The 23835-nt window shown below is 33.4% G+C and overlaps 1 protein-coding gene across 5 annotated transcripts; it reads right to left on the reverse strand.

Annotated features, from left to right (window-relative positions):
- Nucleotides 1-900: 900 nt before the first annotated feature.
- LOC111053837 lies at nucleotides 901-21688 on the reverse strand. 5 transcript variants are annotated; one of them, XM_039440636.1, is made up of 8 exons: nucleotides 21378-21630; nucleotides 17605-17740; nucleotides 16479-16624; nucleotides 13406-13533; nucleotides 10357-10569; nucleotides 8076-8192; nucleotides 6679-6705; nucleotides 5210-5323 (listed from the first exon to the last, which is right to left on the reverse strand). In XM_039440636.1, exons 1-6 carry the CDS (start codon nucleotides 21424-21426, stop codon nucleotides 8082-8084), a joined length of 783 nt encoding a protein of 260 aa, XP_039296570.1. In that variant the 5' UTR covers nucleotides 21427-21630; the 3' UTR covers nucleotides 5210-5323; nucleotides 6679-6705; nucleotides 8076-8081. The 5 variants fall into 5 exon arrangements, with proteins under 5 accessions (XP_039296568.1, XP_022196459.2, XP_039296569.1 ...); XM_039440634.1 differs by lacking the exon at nucleotides 8076-8192 and having other exon boundaries at nucleotides 901-5323; nucleotides 16479-16618; nucleotides 21378-21688; XM_022340767.2 differs by lacking the exon at nucleotides 8076-8192 and having other exon boundaries at nucleotides 901-5323.
- Nucleotides 21689-23835: the final 2147 nt, after the last annotated feature.

Here is a 23835-nt window from a genome sequence, read left to right on the forward strand (position 1 = left end):
TTTACTTTTTATTCTTTCTGCTGAGGAGGATGGACACATGAGCCCTGGGCTTATGCATGGGGTTATAGGATGGATGATAACTAGATATAAAAGATATGTAGTCTGTTTCTATGTCCTTGAGTTGATTGTGAATGATGAATGAATAAATAAATGGACCTACAGATTTAGGTGGGCTCCAATCCACCAGGAAATTATTTTCAAGCTCTTCAAGGCTCTCAATGAGAGACTTCAAAAATTTGAACATTCTTTTATTTCTTACATAATTTACAATATAGGAGTGGTCATAACAGTATATAGTTGAAGATACCCAATTTTCATTAGTATGTACATTATAATTTAGTTTTTAGAATGCAACAATTTTTTAACCATTTTCACAACTCAGTTATACACAATGCACATACGTGGTACATCCATAAAGTATTGAAACGTACATGGGTCATCCAAAAAGTATTGAGACATACATGGTACATCCAAAAAGTATTGAGGCATACACACATGGGACATCCAAAAAGTATTGAGACATACATGGTACATCCAAAAAGTATCGAGACATACACACATGGGACATCCAAAAAGTATTGAGACATCGTTTGTTCCCTTGAATAGTTTTACCAGCTGCATTTGAATAGAAAATAGTTTAATATTACAAAATATGAATAGTATTTAACCACCAATAATCAATAATATACATTAGTTTATAGCTTAACTACTTTTGTTTATTTATATTGAAATAATATAGATTTGAAGACAATGGATAGAATGGAAATAATCTATTGTTAACTAATATGCTAAGCTGTACCAATCATTATCAATTAATTGATTGGTATAAATTGTTTTTGATTACTCCCAGTCCATGATAAATCTACTTTGGTGTTTCCAAATAATATATGAGGACTTCTCGAACTCAATAATATAACAACTCATGGAATGTGTGTAAAACATATATGAGATATAAGTTCTTATATTTTTCAACTTCTAATATTGGTCCTGAGTTTGATTTTCTGGATGGCTTACAATATTGTTCCATAATCATTTAATTTAACTATATAAAGAGACATCAAAATCATTCATTTATGTTTCATAAATCATAATTAATAGACAACAGTATAACATCCATTTATGCAAAAAAAAAATAACAGCATAAAAGTGATTTTATAACATTCAGTTGAACAAAAGTTCAATGATATAACTCAGAACAGTATAATGGTCATCAACACATAAATAAATCAAATTTAACCACTGTAAAATGATTTGAAATGAAATTGAAGAAGAAACAATGAACAAGAATCCGGCATCATTCAACAGTGGTTAAATTTAATTGAGCTCCTCACAACTGACCTCAAGTCTTTGAAAAATATTACTAGAAAAATTAATTAACAAGTTCTATACAAGTAATTACAATATACAAATAATCAACAATAAAGATAACAGTAGCAGAACAATAATATAGAAGTAAAAAATCTAAACTTATATGTTCTAAATTTATTATTTATACAAAAATTAAATGAGTGATATAAATTATTGATAATTTTTGTATAATACAACATTATTGGTCTGTTTTTGATGGATGAATAAGGCTATACTGTGATATGTGAGAGATATAACAATTTACAAATTCAAAATAAATTTTAACATATTAGATAAGTTTAAAAAAATTGAAACTTAAAAATACAGGGTGATATTTTTAATGGAACTTGGATGGTTTCCATAAAGGCAAATAAGACAATAAATAAGTTTGAAAATTGCAAAAATTACAGTACAACTAGATGTTTTTGATTGAATTTGAAAATGATTGGAATTGATAAGTGATATATTACTTAATTATGACTTCATGAAATTGATGATGTATAAATTATGAACAGTTTATAATAATTACTAGAGTAGGTAGGTATAAGAGCACTATAGGGTGATTTTTGATAAGATTGGACTCTTCATAGATTCCTAATAAATTTCAATTTCCTAAATTTTTTCAAGTATATTTCATTTTTGAAAAAAATATTTGGATGGAATTACATCTTAGTTTTGATTTTAGTTAGAAATAGTTATTGCTCCATCTTTATCACAACTAGTAGAGTAGTATATTAGAATATTATAGTAATTGGAGATTGATTGATTTCTCTACTTACAAAGGTTGTCCAGTAAGTGTGGTTAATTGTCTACATTTTTGCTCAGAGTAGAGGTTTGTTCACATCAAATTTTGGTGCTGACGATACAATTGATTTTTTCTAGATTCCATCAACTATATCAGTATATATTAACTATAAACCTATTTTCCTTTTTTAAAAAACCAACCATGACTAAAAAATATTTGAGTAGTCATGCCATTCTGAAGTGTGCAAGATTTGAATTGAAATTTCTACAAATAATAGGCAAAACCAGTAATTTCTTCAAGAATAATAAAAGTATTCTACTATAAAGATATACTAAGTGGTCCTATTGGAATAGATTAGGGATGTCAATCCCGGGATCCCGAATCCCGGGATCCCGGTCCATTTTTAATACCTAACAATCCCGGGATTTTTCAGCGTCAATCCCGGGATTTTCGGGATTAAAAACCTGAAGTTGTGAATCATATTTTTCCAAAAACAATTCAATATGGAATTTATTCATGGTGATGAATATGAGTTTCTATAACTAATTTATTGTTCTAAGTGTTTAACTAATTTAGTTTACAGGCACAGTCTACAGTTGCATATACATAATAATGATTGTATACTGTAGCCTACTCTTAACTGGCTTAATAGAATTCGCATTATTAGTTCGCATAATTGGCAGAATGGTTGTTGATTGGTTGTTATGCCTCTACGTTTGTTTCTGTTTACACAGCACCACAATTACCAGTCTAGACAGCGCAATATTTGCAATAGTGCTGATGGCATTTCCTTGAAATGCATTCCGAACTTTGAAAAGACTTCAGAAATCAGAAATAAAAAAGCACTAACAATTCACTCTCTGTCTAATTATTCCTCTCCTCTTCTCTTTCTCTATTATAAGTAGAATATATAGTTGAAGTAAATATTATAGTTGCTCTACGAAATTTCATTTATTAGTGTAGTGGTTCAGCTTTTGCATTGTTTGGTCGGTATGGCATTACGGTCTTACAGAAAGTATTCTATTTTATTATTAATATTATCAATTCAAGTGATATTAATTCACTTTACAGTATTTGACATAATTAAAGTGTGAGCTCTATCCCGTCCTGATGTAGGATAGAAATGCTTTTGTCTACATAAAAAAGATTCTGATGAGTTATCTTGCTTTCCTCAGTTCTCACTATCATCTAGGATACAGCAAATTTAAGGTAGGACATGGAATAAAACAGCTACTCCTATAATCTTGAAAAAAATTATAAAAATAGAATGTTCAATTTAAATATTATTCCCAACTATATTTTTTTATTTTAATAATAGCCTCTCCCTCTTTAATGGACCCTTTTTCATCTCCACACACTGTTACTGAACATGTAATTGAGGAGGAACAATTGGTTAAAAATGCATTAAACTGATTTTTGCCAATCCCGGGATCAGTCCCGGGATCCTGGGATTGATATTGGATAGTCCCGAAATACCGGGATTGACATCCCTAAAATAGATGAAAGATTTTTCATGAGTATGATCCTGATTCCTTTCAAATTCCACATCATGGAATGAATGAAACACATAATCGGAAATCAAATTATTTATTCACAGAACTATTTATGGAGGAATTTCCTTCTAGAATTTGTTCAAGAGTCAAAATGTGATCTCAAATGTAGACAATTAACCATAATGAAAAATATGCCTTTTAGAATATAAGTTTACACATCACAACATCAAATATAAGTATATAATATTTGTTTTGAGCTTTTATTACTATAAGCTTCTCTCCAATAACAATTAGAATTGACACATTGTAATTCTACCAATTTTTCAGCTTTCAAAGAATATTTTCTACTGAACATTGATCAGTATTTCATATAATAATATACAATTTGCACCATATTATCAAATATTTCTAGATATTACAAACTTTATCACCATCAAATTCAATTTTGTGACCTTTTGATCGAAAACTTTCATGTATTTTATAATATATCAATGTGTTGCTTCAATTAGACACCAGACCTTCATAGTACAGCATCAAGTTTTCAAATTTTTAAAATTTAATCTTTGAATTTAATAAACCTTTTTCAGATGCAGTGGTCATTTACAATATATTTTGAAACTCAACACCTTAGTTCATCTTGTACACCTTTTTAAATGTTCCTGTTTCTACTCAAAAGTTTCACTATCTTCACAACCCTCCCTGATTAAAGAAAATGCTGAATGTCTTGACAATTTCAAACATTTCTATAAACATCTTCAATAAATCTCTCTGAATATTGAGTCATTTAATAAGTATTCAATCTAATCCAATAACAGTATTCTTTTTTTCACAAATGTTCAACAATGATGGATAATCTATTTTCTATCATTTTTCATCCATTTTTACTGCATCTCAAAACAAGTTTTCATATATAGTCATTATATATAGTACATTTGGACATAAATTTCATTTTAAAAACCTAGAACTATTATAGTTTTTCTATAGTGTTTTCAGCAATCAACTCCATACACTTTACAACCTCATAGAATTCCAGAACTATAATTTTTCTTAAAAAGTCATCACTTTCAACCAAGCCCAACAAAAACTAAAACTTCTCTCACAAGAATCATTTGATAATAATGATTCCTTGAAGATCGTAACAACTTTATAAACTCTCTCAACCCTTAATATTATTTTTACAACCTTCTGTATTCTCCCAACAAGTAACATATTTCTCAAATAGCAATTATTTTCAACCTATCCTAACCTAACAGCAGTTTTCCTCTTCTCACAAATATTGTTCAACAAAGGGCCGATCAGATGCTACTGACACTGACAAAATTGGCAATTCCAAATTATTGCTAACTGGCAAGTCACCATCAGAATCACAACTATTGTTACAGTTTGCACTAAAACACTTCGAATTGATCAGCTGATTTGGTCCCATGTTGGGCGCCATTTGTGTATCATCACTGATCAGCTGTTTTGTGGAAGAAATCAGCTCATTCTCGTCCCTGTGACCAATCAGCTGTTTTGTGGTAGTCAGCTGATCAGCTGATCGTGCTTTGCGGATAATTTGGAAGTTGGAAGTGCCCATGTGTTCCTGGCTGCCAAAGAGTGGTTCACACTCGCTGCGGTATTGTGCACTGATGTAGATGGCTGAGTTGATGCGGGAACGTGGTGGCATCATGGCATAGGCAGAGCGGGAACGCCAGTCATAGTCATCACCACGGTGTGGTTGGGAGCGGTGTAGGTGGCACTGGAACATCAAGGGAATATTGATTGATTGTTAGGGGAATGTTTCTAGAATATTGTCGGAACATTGGTTAAGGAATGTTATCAGGATATTGTGAAAGATTGTTTGGGGTGTGTTATTGGAATATTCTTTAAACATTGGTTGGGAGTTGTTGGTGGGAAATGTTAACTGGTAGACTATTGTAGGAACATTAGTAAGGGAATGTTGATAGAATATTGTGAAAACATTAGAAAGGAATGTCGATGGTTGTGGGGGACTGTGGGTTAGTTGTGGGAGCTTTGCTTCAAAGGAACATTGTTGGGAGCATCAGTGGGAAAACACTTTTCAATGAACATGACTGAGAACAATGCTTTCATCTAAAGAACAATCTATGAATGGGATCTTCTATTAACCAGCAGCATTGAACCAACCAATTTTGGGAACATTGTTTATTGCAGGTAAATTGTATAATGTCTTTTTCTTCTTCGAATTGTATAATGCCTGGTTTCTAGGACAATATTATTGAATCTCATGTACTATTAAACCTATAGATTGGATGGTCCCTTAGATTTGATAAGTGTACTAATTACACTGATTACAATCTATATTATTTGGTATGGATTTGATGATTTATTAGATCTAATAAAATAAATGCTTGTAGATGTTGAAGTACCTACTTGAAGATTTTTTGGAAATTGAAGAATATAAAAAAGATTCTATAGAATAGTTTGTAAAAATTGAAATGTTATTGTGAAAATCTTCAGCAATGAATAATTAAAGTTTTTGCAATACTTATATATCACCTCATAGGAAAAATACAGCTTAAGAAGAAGTCATCAATTTTATCTATACAAAAACAACTAATATTAGCTGAAAAGTGATCATAATAATATCTACAACAATATCATGAAAGTATCACTTAATACAAAATTGAAAAACTATGAACAATGAAAAAGCAAATATATTGCAGTGCTGAGTGAAAGATGACAAAGATGAAATCACAAGTTTTAACAATAAATTTGACAATTATACATGAATGAAATAAACAATTTACACAGAAATACAAGATTGATGAATGGAAAACTAACTCAAACAAAAAGCCAACACAACACAATCAACATTTACAAAGGAATTACAATGTTTCAAACAATGGAATCATCTCTCTTCATGTTGATCTCAAAGATTTATATTATATCCTACAAGAATAAATTGTGGTTTCCAACAAAATTATGTCAGATATGATGCCAACCATCTATTAAGCTCTGTGTATATGATGTGAGTGTTGCTACTTCATGTAATGAAATTTGAAAATTATGTTATTATTTTTAAAATTGCTTGTGATTTATCAAATGATTTATCGTATTTTTTAGAAGACTTACTTCATCGCCTCTACTATTTTCAGGTGCCTGTTTTAATGAGAAAATTTGAATTTATTAGTACAGTTTTTTATTTAAACCAATTTTTATATCAGAAATTTATTATGTTGTATATAAATCAATTTAATTGAATATCATATTATTTATTCAAATTAATCTCTCAACTACAACTATTCTCACATGAGCTACTATTTATTGTTTCTAGGAAGATAATTGGTTATCAACATTCTCAAGCAGGGAGAAACATGCAAAAATGTCATTCTTCAAAATTTAGAAAAATTATAACTACAGAACCAATTTTGTCATTGATTTTGTTTCAATATGCACATTCTTTTGAAATTTCTATAAAAAACTACACAACTACTTCATGCTTTTGAAGACTTTTATCTTTTTCCTTTCATTATGTTTAGAGATTCCCTCCAAATATTAAAATTATCCAAGATCATATTTAGGCTTGCACCAAATTAGATGTGTCTGAAATTAATATTATGTTTCCAAAATCTTCAAGATAGGTAACCAGAGTTATTCATAGTTTTGAAATCACTCAAATGGATATCAATGTTTCAAATAAGTCAAATGACCAATAGTTTTCCTGGAGTTCAGGAAAAGCTTCCAGTTTTTCAAAAATAAGTTCATCAAGAGAATAAGTCCAAGTTGGTTAATGAAGTTTTTATTGACAACTCAGATCTTTCTATGTACCTATTCTGAGTGGAAAGTAAGTGTGGACAAGTTAATACAGTGGAAAGTAAATAAGTAAAAGTGGAAATAATGCAGTATTTGACAACTTAGATCTTTCTATGAACTGACCTACTGTAAGTGGTCTTACATGCTGGTCATTGAGAGTATTTCATGTATTTCCTATTGTAAAATATTAGCTCAAGAACTGCCTTGGAGCCTACTGAAAAATGCTTCCAATGTCTTTGGGCTAGCCAGACAGAGCAATCTTGAACCTATGATCCAATAGGATATAATATTTACAATATAAATATTTTAAATTGCTCTACAAGTTATCTGATAGTGTTTAATAGTACTTGATTGTGTCTAATCATGTCTATTTTAGTCCTTCTACTATCTGCTAGTGTTTTTGATTCTGCCTAATCATGTCTATTTTTGTCCAATCATTGTCCTCCTACTATCTGATAGTGTTCAATTGTGTCTAATCATGTTTATTTTTGTCCAATAGTTATTGTCCTTTTACTATCTGCTAGTGTTTTATTGTGTCTAATCATGTCTATTTTTGTCCAATAATTATTGTCCTTCTACTATCTGCTAGTGTTTAATTGTGTCTAATCATGTCTATTGTTATCCAATTATTATTGTCCCTCCACTATCTGCTAGTATTCAATTGTGTTCAATTGTATCTAATCATGTCTATTTTTGTTCAATTATTGTTTTCTTACTATCTGCTAGGCGTCAACCCGATGCAGTAGCGCAAATCGACAGTTGCAATCTCTGCTGTGATGGGCGGGCTCTGGTGGCGAATACTTGAAACAATGGTCCAGCAAGCAGCATGCCCCCTAGTGGAGAATGCAACATGTCAACATGGCATCATCAACACAACATGGCAACATGGCATCATCAACACAACATGGCAACATGGCAACATAACATGGCAACATGGCATCATCAACACAACATGGCAACAAAACATGGCAACATGGCATCATCAACACAACATGACAACATCAAGGCATGTATGCACAACATGACAAGGGAGAACAATTATTTTGTAGCTTGCAGAATGACACATAATCAATTGCACAGAGTCGTGATAACAAGATAACACAACATGACATAATCAGCAACATTACAGCATGACATAATGAAATATCAAACCAACATAACATTAATAATGCATAAAGTTACAACAAGAAAAGAAGGAAAAACGGAATGAATCTTTGATTGCAGACATACTTGAACATGAGTGTGTATGTGAATATGGAGCAATATAAAGACTGTGTATTCCAAATTAAGGTTTGAAGCAGTCTTGGGCAAATGCCTGTTGTTTTTACCTGAATTGTATTTGCATATGAATAAATAAATAGATAAATAAGCTGAAATGGATGTTTCTCTGCAGCATTTATAGGGTGGGTCACTTTCTCCAAAAAATTAAACTTGAAATCTAGTTTGAACCATCAGCTGACTCATTTGGAACACATAATGAATGTGAATATACCTTGATTGCGTGTTTAACAGCCAAGAAAACTTTGGAGAAAGCAACTCATAATAACTTTGTATGACAAGCGTGTACAACTCAGAATAAAACAAAGTTACTTGCAATGAATAGAAAAAGATTATCAATACAACACACAACTTCTACACAAGATAATGTCAAAGCATAGCATGACATCAACCAATTTATTTAAATAATGTAAAACATGAATGCAGCATAGTACCTATGATGGGCAATGAATGTATCACTTGCAGTAGAAAATGTTAATGAAAAATCATGACAGTGTAAAAGAAGAATATATTGTGATATGGAGTATAGTATGTATGTGTGATATGGAATCATACCAATTAAGAAATTGTGAAAGAGAATTATATTGTATAAAATGTAGCAAGACAAAACTACAGGGAATTTGAAAATCATGCAGATGAGCCTGTAATATTTTTAGGAGTAACATTTTAACTCACATTTTCAATGCAAGAACATGGAAATATCAAATTATTTAAAGAAAAAAGAGCAAACAAATCATTACAAAACATGCATTGATAGAATATAAGTTGTATCAAACTCTATAAATTATACATTCTCATGAACAATTTTAGGGATTGCATCCAGGAGTGAATTGATATATTGAGAAATATTTATTTTCAATACTACACAATATCTCATGCATATTAAATACATTCTTCTCATGTTTATTGGATATTTCATTGATTATTATCATTGTCAATTTTCTCCTAATAGTTGTAGTTATCTACATGTGTTTCTGGGATTTGTGTTTGAGTTTATACTTCTTCAAATTTATTTGTTTCTCCATTTCCAATATCAGTATTTCCCAGTTTATTTTTATTTAGGTGTATAAGATTCTACATAAATTCAGAAGATCAAGTTCTCTTTTGAATTGATTTGAGTGAACATTCCTGTGAACAAAAGAACTTAATATCTTACATGAAGGTATAAAGCTATATCAATCAATTTCCACCCATTTTTTGATAAAACAGGCTAACTTGGTAAGGATACACCCTGCTGAAAGATTTCTTGTTAGCATCTGACTCAAGTCTTCTTTCGATGTCGTTTTTAATCAGAGCAGTCACTCCCATGTATCATGATGCTGTATCTTATATATTACAGTTGAGGTTGGGAACAAAATGAAAGCTTAAACAAATCTGGGAAATTTAAAAATGGGAGGTAATAAAAGTGATCTATCCTATAGGATACACTGCAAAGTTAAGGGTCAAGACAAGGATTGAGACATTGATCAAAAGTCGAGCTTCTGCCAGAACTGGCACTTTCATCCCATCATACTCATCATCAACTTACCTGTGAACAACAGAACCACCTGGCTCTGACAAAAGGCTGTAGCTATATCATCAAATATTCCACAAATCATGTTAGATTGTAGGTCAAATTATAACTTGCACCAGAACTAACAATCTTCACTACTCTTCATAAACTCAAAGGTCAAACTTGCGCCAGAACCGACAATATCACACTACTCATCAACAACTCACCTGTGAACAACAGAACCCACTAGCGCCCTGGTTCTGACATGTGGCTGTGGCACTACAAGCACCCGTGCCTGGCACCTTAAGCTGGGTGTCTTTGTAGTCAGGCTGATAGGGGAGCAACATCCGGATTTTGCCCCATCTGTTGAAAAATAAAATGATGGCGCCCACCCATACCATCAGCACTAGGACAACTATGCCCACTTCTATACCTCGCACCTGGAATGAATTGAACAGAAATTAGAAAATGGAATACATCAGGTAAGCATATTCGTTGATATAATTACAAATCATATGAATATGATTGGGATAGAACAACAGGCATAGTCCAAAACTATTCTGTTCCCAAATTTTGATAAATAATGAAATTGTCCAAAAAAATAGGATATGTTCTTACTGAGGAAATTTAAAGTTCAAAGTTCTGTCCAAGAATATAATATATTAGCTAGAAATTTTGAATTTAGAATGATTAAAATACCAAATTATAGTCAAATTTTGCACTTAATATCACTGCACTTTGAATGAATCAAGTTATTTCGAATATGGGAATAAGCATAATAAGGGAAATAACTGGTTTATGTGGGATGCGAAAAACTGTATTTGAGGCATCATCATGTCTCAACTACTGGACTGATTAGCTTGAAATTTTCATATAGATTATTAATTAACAGAGGATGCTTATAGGCCTATTTCCAATACTCCAAGATTTCATTACATCAACTTTTAAAATAGACCCTTGCGGAGCATGGGTTACCTGCTATAGTGAGGTCCACGTTATAATGACAGTATTTGATCAACTTTGGTTTTGCTATCCTTGTCTATCATTTGACAAAGCCGGTGGTAATATCCTTTTCTAGGTTCACAACGATACCAATTATGTTTTTGACAGTGTAGAACTATAATTAATTAATACAGAGAATCAGCATTGCCATTCTTTTATCTTCATCCACTGGCATTATAACGTGGACCTCACTATAGTTATCAATAGAGGAAGGAATTGTCTTATAATATGAATGTGATGGGAAATATGCAATTGACATATCAACAACATTTATGAACTAATGAAGAGATTAACTTGCAATTTCAATGAATATTCTAATTGATGTTGCTTTACATGAAGAAACACTATATATTAACTCTGTTGTAGTTCTGACACTGTGATTCTTGTAAATATTTGAAAAAAACACTTACTTTCGTTGGAGTATTGAGGAATGCATTCCACTCCTGAAGAGGAGCTTCATCAGCCTCGTCAACTTCATCGTCAACATCAGTCCAGAGCTTCCTCCAGAGGTTGATGAAGCTCCTCTCCAGGAGTGAAATGCATTCCTCAATACTCCAAGGAAAGTAAGTGTTTTTACAAATATTTACAAGTAACACAATGTCTGAACTACAACAGAGTGAATATTCTGAATTTAGTGAGGATGGATTCATCCAATTTGGGATTGAAGTTTATGTTACAATAAAAGTCCAACCAAACAGAGCTTCCTCCAAGTGACTCAGTAGTGTAATTGGTAAGGACATGTGGCTCATGAATAATCAAAGGTTGCAGGTTCTTTAGTGAGGTCTTAAAGGAGTGATAATAAATTATCATTGATTATTCTACACTTTCCTCTAGTGAGATTTACGTCAGAGTCATTGATAATAAATAAATAAATAAATAAATGAATGAATAAATAAATGAATAAATAAATAAATAAATAATGAATGAATAAATAAATGAATAAATAATAAATAAATAATAAATAAATAAATGAATAAATGAATAAATGAATAAATAAATAAATAAATAAATAAATAATAAATAATAAATAAATAAATAAATAAATAAATAAATAAATAAATAAATAAGTAAATGAATGAATAAATGAATGAATGAATGAATGAATGAATGAATGAATGAATGAATGAATGAATGAATGAATGAATGAATGAATGAATGAATGAATGAATGAATGAATGAATGAAGATGAATGAATGAATGAATGAATGAATGAATGAATGAATGAATGAATGAATGAATGATGAATGAATGAATGAATGATGAATGAATGAATGAATGAATAATGAATGAATGAATGATGAATGAATGAATGATGATGAATGAATGATGAATGAATGAATAAATAAATAAATAAATAAATAAAAAAATAAATAAATAAAAATAATGTTTTATTGTACAGAATCTCTAGAACTCTTCTATTTTGTTCAATGACTTATTAAAGCTATAGTGAGCTATCGCGAGGTCCACATTATAATGGTAGTGGAGGAAGATAGGAGAAGAACATTGCCGATCCTCTGTCTTGTCTATGCCTTCTATAGATGGTAGCTGTTACAGGTTTATTTTATCAAGCAGGAGTGATCCGTGGTCTAGTGGATAGAGAGCCTGCATAGCAGCATAGAGATCCCGAGTTCAAACCCTCTCAATACCAAAAGTTTTTCAACCAGATCACTCCTGTGTTATCGGATGGACACGTTAAACTGTCGGTCCCGGCTGAAGTATGACAGTTGTAAGGCCCATTGACGGCTTAAATTATATATTCAGGCGGTGAGACCTTCCCGCAAGGGACTCCCTACCAACAAAAGCCATACGAATTTACTTTTTTTTATCAAGCAAGAAATTACATTCTTCCAATAACTTCATAATGAATTTTCATTATTAAGATGAAATATTTTGTTAATTATTGATTCTACATTATTGTTAAAAGACAATCTGTCAAAAGAGCAAAGCAAGAAAGAGATAGTGCTATCCGCTTTGTTGAATGATAGACAATGATAGCAATACCATTGCTAATCAAACACTGTCATTATAACATGGACTTCACTTTAGATCAAATCTTCTCCCTGACTATAGACCAAATCTTTTTGCTGAGAACTTTCAACTGTTATAGAGATTATTCACATAATTTTGTCAAAAATAATGAATAATTATTCTGTTTTTTATGCTTCCTTTACATAAAGAGATTACATTACATTCCCATTTTACAAGGTAACATTTTTCTTAGTGCGAAACACAGCATTTTTCTTGCTAGTCAGTTATAAATTGTGCCTGAATTACCTGTATATAAGTGGGAGGCATGTTAGGATTGTTGGGTATATTGTTTGCTCTACTAGTTGAACTGCTACCCAGGGGTTTCACTCCTGGAGGGCTTCCTGTTATTAGCACCTCTGGTGGCCTTATTGCTTCTGGAATAGAGGAAAAAAGAATCAATAGTTAGAGTATATATTTTTCCTACAGTTACGTTGAAAAGTGGCCATTGCTGCACTGATTACAGAACGCAAAGAATCACTTTTCCGCTCTAGTGCGGGAAACATTTTTCTGCACTCCAGATTTGCAACATGGCAACGCAAAATACTTAGTAGGTTATATGGAGCAACAGTGCAGCAAAATCAAAATGAAGTTGGTAACAGTGACTGCTGTGGCTGCTATAGTGAGCAGAGGTGCAACCAAGCGCAACACGCTAATTATTATTCATTATATATTATAACCAACGACAACGAGGACTTTAGGATTAAGGTTTTTATCAATAATAAAATTACACAGAAAAACATTTGATGCATTTCAGGCAATTTTACACATAATTACCCACTTTTCATATTCAATGGTAACTGTAGGAAAAAACTTAATGTGAAATACGTGCACAAAGTTCCTCTGCTGCACTCAAGAAACCATTCCGCCATCGCCTACGGCTCGGGCGTAAACGTTTCTTTCGGTGCAGCAAACTGTCACTTTGCGCACTAGTTGCACAAATAACTATAGTCGTACAATTAGTTTATAGTTATATGAGGAGGCACAACAAGCTTATGCCCAAAACTGTCCCTTTTCAAATTTATACAGTCCAAATAAAAATGTAGGTTGAGCTACTATCACTCTTCAAAAATAACAATCTATTCACACTTCAAAAACCAAACATATCATCAATTACAAATGGATATACTATGAATTTGATTTAGAATGATATACTATGTTTGCTACAATATTTGTTAATATACTATGAACTATTCTACACTAACAGCATCTAGTTACTATTTTGGACTTTCTGAAGTAAACATGTTTTCTGAAAAAAGTAAAGGGAAATTAACGAAAATAAGTTTCGCTTGCTGAATTTTCCTCCTCATGAGATAAGCTGGATGATCCCACACACATGCACTCATTCACAAAATTTCCAGATGTCTTTCCAAGGATGTATTTATCCTCTTAATGTCCTTCAGCGAGTTATCCCAGGGTTGAGACCTAGTGCAATCGAATCTTCATATCATAAACCTATCTGCTCCAAATTACGTGAGAATCGTTAGAGCCGTTTCCGAGATCTGGTCACATACAAATATTTATATATAAACATAAAAACATCTAAAAATATAAACAGAAATTGCTCGTTCAATAGTATAGGATATTCATAATTGAGATACACTTGAATCTCTAAAATTTACAATTTATTCATTCACAATTTTCGAACCAATCAAAGAATTTTTTCCTTTGAGAAAATTGTAAAGATTTGATGGTGTAGTAGGAAGATGATGAGTAGAGGAGGAGGATTAAGAGTTAGAGGATGCGGAAGAGGGAGAGGAAGAGGAGGAAGAGTGTAACTCACTCAAAGTCCTGAGCACAGAGTCAACTCCTGTACTTCTTTCTAGACTTCACAGCATTCACTGTGACCTGATATTGGGTGATGGAAGGAAGAGGAAGAAGAAGAGGAAGAGGAAGAGGAAGATGATGATGAAGAGGAGGAGGAGGAGGAAGATGATGATGAAGAGGAGGAGGAGGAGGAAGATGAAGGGAAGAGGAAGAGAAGACAGTTCCAGTCCACAATATTAGTAGATAACAAAAAATGCGTTATTGTCCAACTCTGTATTATGTTCATCTTAGTTTACACTAGTATGTAGCAGTGGCGCCACTTTTACTGGCTTCAAAGTGGCGCCAAAAATGGACCGTGTAAACCTCTAATGACGCGTCATTTTTAGTGGAGAGGTGCAGTGGTGAGCCAACTGGAGTCACGCCACAAATATATGTTTTGACAAAAAATATTTGTGGCACCAGTAGCAAAAGATGCGCCATCTGTACTGACACGTCACTTGCGGTGGTCCGTGTAAACCACAGTGCCAGTGCTGGTGACGGACGTCTTGCTCCATTTTCACTTGTTTACCTAGCTTGATCTCTGTATAAACGTGTGGGTTCCTGGGTTTAATCCGACTCACAATATCACGTGCTTCCTCCAATTGTATTAAAATAGCAACTATTCCTCCAATAGTATTAAACGAGCAACTTCTGTTTATATGTTTGTATTTCACCGGATCTCGAAAAAGGCTCTAACGATTCTCATGAAATTCAGAACATAGTAGGTTCATAATACAGAGATTCGATTGCACTAGGTCTCATCCCTGAGAAAACGTGCTGAAGGACATTAAAAGGATAATCATTATTCATCCTTGGAAAAACATCTGATTATAATTATTTCGTCGTCTGTTGGTGATGGTAATGAGTGAGCGAGTTCATGTGTGTGGGACTGTGTCAAAATTATGACTCAGCTGTTGAACTTTTGTAATCATTCAATCAGGTACTTAGTGCCGGTTGCAAAAAAGCCGGGTTATTTTCAATCCTGATTAATTCCAGTAGATCCATCTTTTTGAAATGGTCTTCTCTGATTTGGTTCACATGAAGTTAATCAGGATTGAAATTTAACCGGCTTTTGTGCGACTGGGCCTTTGTGAGGGAAATTTTTGCATTCCTCTGGGAATTAATCTCTATTTAATGTTACTAGATGGGAAATTTATGTATGAATGTTATTATAATTTCGTCTTTTGTAATAATTTTTTTATGCTTTTGTACTCCAGAGTGAAGCTCGGTCCCCAATATTAACTCTTCTTCACTAACCAATCAATCACTGTTCCTAACACATTAATGTAATCAGACATTTTGAAGGTAAACAGACAACAGCTAAAAAATAAAACCAACCATTTCTGTGCAAAAAAACTCGAGTGTCTCCATGAAAATGGCGCCATTAACACTGGCATGGCTTGAACACTCCCTTTTGTGTGTAAACCGCTAGTGTCATGACACTAAAACTGGCGCGATTTAGTGGCGCCACTGCTACATGCTAGTGTAAACTTGGCTTTATTTCAATTCAACTCACCCAAAGTCCTGAACACAATCGGTCGACTCCTGTACTTCTTGCCCGACCTCACAGCCGTGACGGTCACCTGATACTGGGTGTCAGCTAGGAGACCACTGAGGGTGACCGAGTCCGAATTGCCAGCCACCACTGCCACCACTCTGTAACTGTGCAAGTACAAACTACAACAATGCTCAATACTTTCAACATAGCAGCATGTTGGTGGGTTCACTTCAAACTGGCAGGACAGAAAGTATAGGTGTTATTACTTTTATTAGGATAGCCATACAGTAGTTTCTGATAGAGTTTTGTATCAAATTATGGTGTTGTGCATCAAGTTGAGATGATACTGCATCATATTGTGTTGATACTGTATCATATTGTGTTGATACTGTATCATGTTGTGGTGATACTGTATCATTTATGTTGATAGCATGAGAAGATATCCAATGGATTGTAGAATTCATTCAAAGTTTGGAAGTTTTGTATTAAATTATGGTGTTGTGTAACGAGTTGAGATGATACTGTATCATATTGTGTTGATACTGGATCGTGTGTGATGATACTGTATCATGTTGTGGTGATACTGTATCATTCATGTTGATAGCATGAGAAGATATCCAATGGATTGTAGAATTCATTCAAAGTTTGAAGTTTTGTATTAAATTATGGTGTTGTGTAACGAGTTGAGATGATACTGTATCATATTGTGTTGATACTGTATCATGTGTGTTGATACTGTATCATATTGTGTTGATACTGTATCATGTGTGGTGATACTGTATCATATTGTGTTGATACTGTATCATGTGTGGTGATACTGCATCATATTGTGTTGATACTGTATCATGTGTGGTGATACTGTATCATTTATGGTGATACCATAGAGAAGAGATAGCATAAGAAGATATCCCATGGTTTGTAGAATTCATTTAAAGTTTGAAAGTTTTGTATCAAATCATGGTGTTGTGTTGTGTATGTGTGCATATGGTTACAGTATATGGATTGATCTGTTGTGTATCCAGTTCTTGATTTCTAGAGCACAATTATTATGATAAACAGAATGATAATTGTTAAAACTCACAACAGTGCAATTTTATGAGGAACAGATAAATCAATCAATGAATCCAATTTAAACATAACCGACCTGGCATCTGTTGGTTTGTAGGTGACGTCATACTTCTCCACAAGGTCAATGGAAGTGGTCCAGGACACCTTCACTGAAGTGGGACTTAGGAACATTATTGTGATGTTTTCTGGTGAGCCTATAGAGGGCATTGAACCTGTCAAAGTGATTAAAAAATTAATAAAAATTTATAAAATACTCTATTCATCACATCACACTATTGATTCATCACGTACTTTTCTAAGACACTATAATTATTACAGTCTGAGTCCAGTAGCTTTGTCTATCGGCGGAGGGCCACTAGACTACAATACTACCCAAACAAAAACATCCAACAGTTTTAAAAATGCATCTTTCCATAAGCAACAGATGATGCACTTTTGTATCTTCTCAAAAGCAACGTGTTGCATCCGAAAATATACGCAAGGAGCTTTAATGTATCTTTCCATAAGCAACAGATGATGCTCTTTTGTATCTTCTCAAAAGCAACGTGTTGTATCCGAAAAGATACGAAAGGAGCTTTAATGCATCTTTCCATAAGCAACAGATGATGCTCTTTTGTATCTTCTCAAAAGCAACATGTTCTACCCGAAACGATACACAAGGAGCTTCAATGTAGCTTTCCATAAGCAACAGATGATGCTCTTTTGTATCCTCTCAAAAGCAACGTGATGCATCCGAAAAGATACGCAAGGAGCTTTAATGTATCTTTCCATAAGCAACAGATGACGCTATTTTGTATCTTCTCAAAAACAACATGTTGTCCCCGAAAAGATACACAAGGAGCATTTTGGAGTCGGATCCTTTTAGCACAAAACAGCCTATCAGCTGACATCCGTTCAACATGCTCTTTCCTTTGTTGGTGATATGTTGCAACTCTCCCATTCATTAATAATCTCTGTGTGTTGGGAGCTTCCTCCATCTAGGGATCTAGGGTCTCAGAAGCCTGATATTTTTCTAAAGCCATGAATATTACCCCGCGAATCATACCTTGCCTATATGCTGTTTCAAAGTCACCGAGGCAAAGCTATGGGACGTGTAATGTAAATTTGATGGACCATTAAACCTCTAGATTAAAATGTAACCAAGCTATTTAATAGATCATTGGATTTAATGAGTATTCTAGACAGGGGGCCATATACTGATAGAATAATTACTGGTAGCTCTGTGAACAGTAGACCTCGCGCTCAGTGAGTTACATTGACCTGTTGTTATGTTTTCTCAAAAATTAATTAATAATTTATCAATTAAAACTGTCTAGAAAGAATTTTAAATAAACATAGAGCTTTCTGTCCTATATCATACCATGACGTGTCGTCCCGGAATGTGAGTGTGAGCGCTGTTATCAGGTCTGGCTGCAACTGTCTACAACGTTGATGGAAAGATACAATTTTCAAGATGTTCGATGTTTTTGAACGGGTAGTATTATAGTCAACTGTCTACTAACGTTAATGAAAATATACATTTTCAAGATGTTCCATGTTTTTGAACGGGTAGTATTATAGTCCACTAGACAGCTGATTTATGATGAATAATTCTATAGTCTGATTTTTACGGTAATATTGGCGTTTGAAGGAGGCTCCTTTTTCCTTTTATATTATCCTTGAAATGCAAAATTTCCAAAAAACCTTGTATATACGTCGACGTGCAATTTAAAAAGGAACATAACTGTCAAATTTCATGAAAATCTATTACTGCGTTTCGCCGTAAATGTGCAACATAAAAACATATAAACATTTAAAAATTAAGAGAAATGCCAAACTGTCGACTTGAATCTTAGACCTCACTCCGCTCGGTCAATTGTTACCTCTACTTTATAAATTAAGAATAAATAGAGTTGGAAATGAATCAAATTCTCATTCACATCAATAACACTTTTCAGTCTAATACGAGATCCTGAATCTTGAATAGAATGTTCAATGAAATTTATTGATATTAAAGGTGCAATTATTAAGCTACTACAGATTAAGTAAAAAAGTAAATGCGTATGGCTTCTGTAGGTGGAGAGTCCCTTGCGGGAAGGTCCCACCATCATCTCAATATAATATTATAATTTAAGCCAGTGGTTCTCAAACTTTTTACTTTGAGCCCCCCTTCATAATTCTTCTGTAAGCCGGGCCCCCTACATATTACAACAAATTCTATACAAACAATTATAATTTATTCAGGTACTATAGCTACTATAGTACATAGTTATATATATATATATATATATATTATATATATATATATATATATATATATATATATATTGTTTATATACTATAGTACATTGTACATAGTTGTTACATAGAATAGACACGGCCCATGGTATATTCATACTGAAAGTCGATGAAGCCAACATCTACTGCCAAATCCACCCATCTTGACTTCACAACAGTGACGTCATGCGTCATGCATCGTATAGAAAACTTTTTTGAATTTGTTGTGTAAGTGTTTGTGGTGTTTAACTTACATTGTTGTTAAACAATGCATTGTTGTTGAACATGGCTTGTTTTCCATAGCAGATTGTTATTTATTTATGCAATTATTATTTATGAAAATGGTAATCTCCTCGCAGCATACAATTGCACTGAAATTTTTAGGAAAAAAAGTGGAATATCTTTTCATGCGTAAGTTGAAATTTATACACATAAATATATTGTAAGTTGTAACTGTAATATTATCCTTTGGTTATGATTTAAGTGAACTCATTGCAGCATGACAATAAATTAGTTTTGTAGGCTACCGTACCTTATTATTTTCAAAACACATTATAACTTTGAAGCCGATATCACATAACACATTATAACTGAACCGATATCGTTTTTGCCCGTAGCTAGAAATAACCTAAAAACACCATGAATCTGAAATAGACACAATCTGAAAGTTTTCCATACGATGCGTGACGCCACTGTTGTGACGTCAATATGGGTGGATTTGGCAGTAGATGTTGGCTTCAGAGGCTAGACTTCCCAGCGTGTCTATTCTATAACTGGTCTAAGGTCACATCCAGTCTCGATGTAAATTTACTTTTAATGGCAGCTAGAGAAGAAAACCGAGTTTCACACGAATAAGTCGTCGCAAATGAAGTCAATATCTTCAATGCCTTTTCTCTCAAAATTGGGTGTTTCTTGTGCACACTAATCCGGAAGGATGTGAGAGAATATTCTTCAAACTCCATTTTAAGCGCATAGTCACCTTGGAGATCAATGAGGTTTTCTTTTTCTATCATGTTGAGGGAGCATTCATTGATTTAGAATTTGAATGGCTTTTGAGTCCATGCCAAACCATTCAAGCTCTCATTAAAATATTTCCAAGTAGAATTTTAAAAGTAGAAAGATTGCTTATCGTAATTATTTTAGAAGTAAATTTAAATAATTTTCCAACAAAGCTTTGTGTCCCCCCCTGAGCATTCATCGCGCCCCACCTGGGGGTCGCGCCCCATACTTTGAGAACCACTGATTCAAGCCGATAATGGGCCTTATGACTGTCATACTTCAGCCGGGACCGACAATTAACATGCTCATCCGAAGACACTGGAGTGACCTGGTTAAAAACTTCTGGTGATAAGTTTAAGGCTACAGAAATGGAGTAGTGAGAATAGTCTCATAAAACTCTTGAGAATTATATTTCCACTGACGGTATCACTGACGTGGGGATCCACTTGTAAAATAACATTTTTTCTGAAGATTAGGTTGTATGAATTCATTTGGAAACCCTCTGTATGTTAGCTTAGATTCCAGTTTACAATAATCACATATCAACATAACTAATTTACAAAATTATTTTTCTTAAATAAACAACTAACTTACCCACTAGTCCAGCACCTTGTATGAAGAACAGCGTTACCAACATCACCATACTAAATTTCCCTCCTGGCCCCGCAATTTCCCTCCAAACTATTCTAGTGATCCATCACTTGTGTTGTCATTTTCAAAAGAGGGAAATTTTTCCTATTTTCTCCCACCAATCTGATGCTATGATGATCGATATTTCACCTTCATTTCGATATTGATAGTCGAACTTCGATATTTTTTCATGCAACTTGAAATTCCACCTGAATATGATTACTTGGATTTTTTTTTCGATTCTGCTACGAAACTTGGGTTATCCTCTTCATTTTGTTGTTAAGTTAGAATTTTCCAAAACAATTTGAAAGTTTGTAGAACATCGATTAATCAGCAAAAGTCGATAGTCGATATCAATTCTGGGGTGGTTCTATAGCACGTTTTATTGAGTCGACTTTTTCCAACCTCGATGTATTGTTGTCGATTTCATTTTCTGAAACAAACAAGGGAGACCATCAAGGATTAGAGTGGTTTTATCACAAACGATATTAATTTTCTATATTTATAATACCATATTGTAGAAAGCATTGTAAAGTTATCATCGTAATCCAATATACAAAAAAAAAACAAGTTTTTGTGTGTTCCGTGTCGTTTCATAATAAGCCCTAATTCTGTAATACCAAATATCGGGGCACCGAGCTTCGCTCGTTGTCTTTATTTATTGATAAACGGAACACAATTCTCTAAAATGATCGTGTTTATATTTCACAGCTGGCTATACGTCAGCTTATGAATTTCGGGGATGCGATATTTTAATTTTCCACAGAATAACTCACTCACTTTTTACTATCCACACACGAAGAAAGTCTCAGCTGTTTCAGCCAAGGATGAATTATCATTTTAATGTCATTCAGCGAGTTTTCCCAAGGATGAGACCTAGTGCAATCGAATTTTTATATCATAAACCTACTATGTTCCAAATTTCGTGGAAATCGTTAGAGCCGTTTTCGAGATCCGTTGAACATAAATAAACAGATATAAATAAAAAATCGGGGACCGAGCTTCGCTCTGGAGTACAAAAGCATAAAAAATTTATTACGAAAGAAGAAATTTCAATAACATTCATACAGAAATGTTCTATCTAATCACAGTAAATTGAGATTAATTCGCAGAGGAATGCAAAAATTTCCCTCACAAAGGCCCGGTTGCACAAAAGCCGGTTAAATATTAATCCTGTTTAACTTCACGTGAACTAAATCAGAGAAGACCATTTCAAAATGATGGATCTACTGGGATTAATCAGGATTGAAAAAACCCGGCTTTTTTGCAACCAGCACTAAGTACCTGATTGAATGATTACAAAAGTTCAACAGCTGAGTCATAATTTTGACACAGTCCCACACACATGAACTCGCTCACTCACTGATAATATAATAATATTATATAATAATATTATATAATAATATAATAAACTGATAATATAAAAATAGCCAGATATACAGATATTGCTCGCTTAATATAATAGGATAGTAAAATCGGACAATGTGGTCAAGAATGACTCAAGCTATAAGTGAAAAGTGGGAACTCGCTTCGCTCGTTTGTATATATATATATATATATATATATATATATATATTGTGTCAAGAAGTCAGTCCGTGTATTGTTATTGGTTTTCTACATCTACCTCATCTCTTACTCCTCCTCATCTTCAACATCCTTCTCCTCTTTCTCCATCATCATCTCCTCCTCCAACACCACCACCTCCTCCTCTATGTACTTCACCTCCACCTCCTCCTCCTCCTCCTCCTCCTCCTCCACCTGTTCTTCCTCTTCCAACTCAAACTCCTCTTCCTAATCATTCTTTCATCATCCACCAATTTCTTTTTCACTTCCCCCTACCCTTACTCCTCCTTCTCCCCTCCTCATCATTTCATTTCTCGTCCTCTCTGTCTCTTGGTAGAGAGTTAGTGGGGAGGATATTTTTAATATTCTTTCCGAAGAATGGACATTGATATGTCCAAAGCTCCTCCAATTTATGTAGATGCATTACAATATTATTATCTATAGTTATTATATTACAAATTGCTTTTTCATATCATATACAGTTCAATAATTATTTTCTTAGTCTATATTATGTAAATTAATCTATAATGTTGCTGTATTGTAAGCTATTGTATATAAGTGAATAAGCAAGTATATATTGTAATCTACATAAATAAAGTACTCAATCAATCAATCAATCCTTCTTCTCCTTCTCGTTTTCTACCTCTTCCACATCATCCTTCTCTTTCTACTCATTTTCCCCACTTCTTATTCATATCATCCTCCTACTTTCTCACCAACCCTACTTCTCCACCTCTTCCTCCTTCCCATCATCCACCTCCTCCTCCCCCGACCACCCTGGTCGTGTGTTGATGGGAAGGATATTATTTTATATCCTTCGACAATTATTTGTTGAAACACCACCGATTTATGAAGTTTC

Source organism: Nilaparvata lugens, chromosome 14 (assembly GCF_014356525.2).
Source record: "Nilaparvata lugens isolate BPH chromosome 14, ASM1435652v1, whole genome shotgun sequence".
NCBI classification, from domain to species: Eukaryota; Metazoa; Arthropoda; class Insecta; order Hemiptera; family Delphacidae; genus Nilaparvata; species Nilaparvata lugens.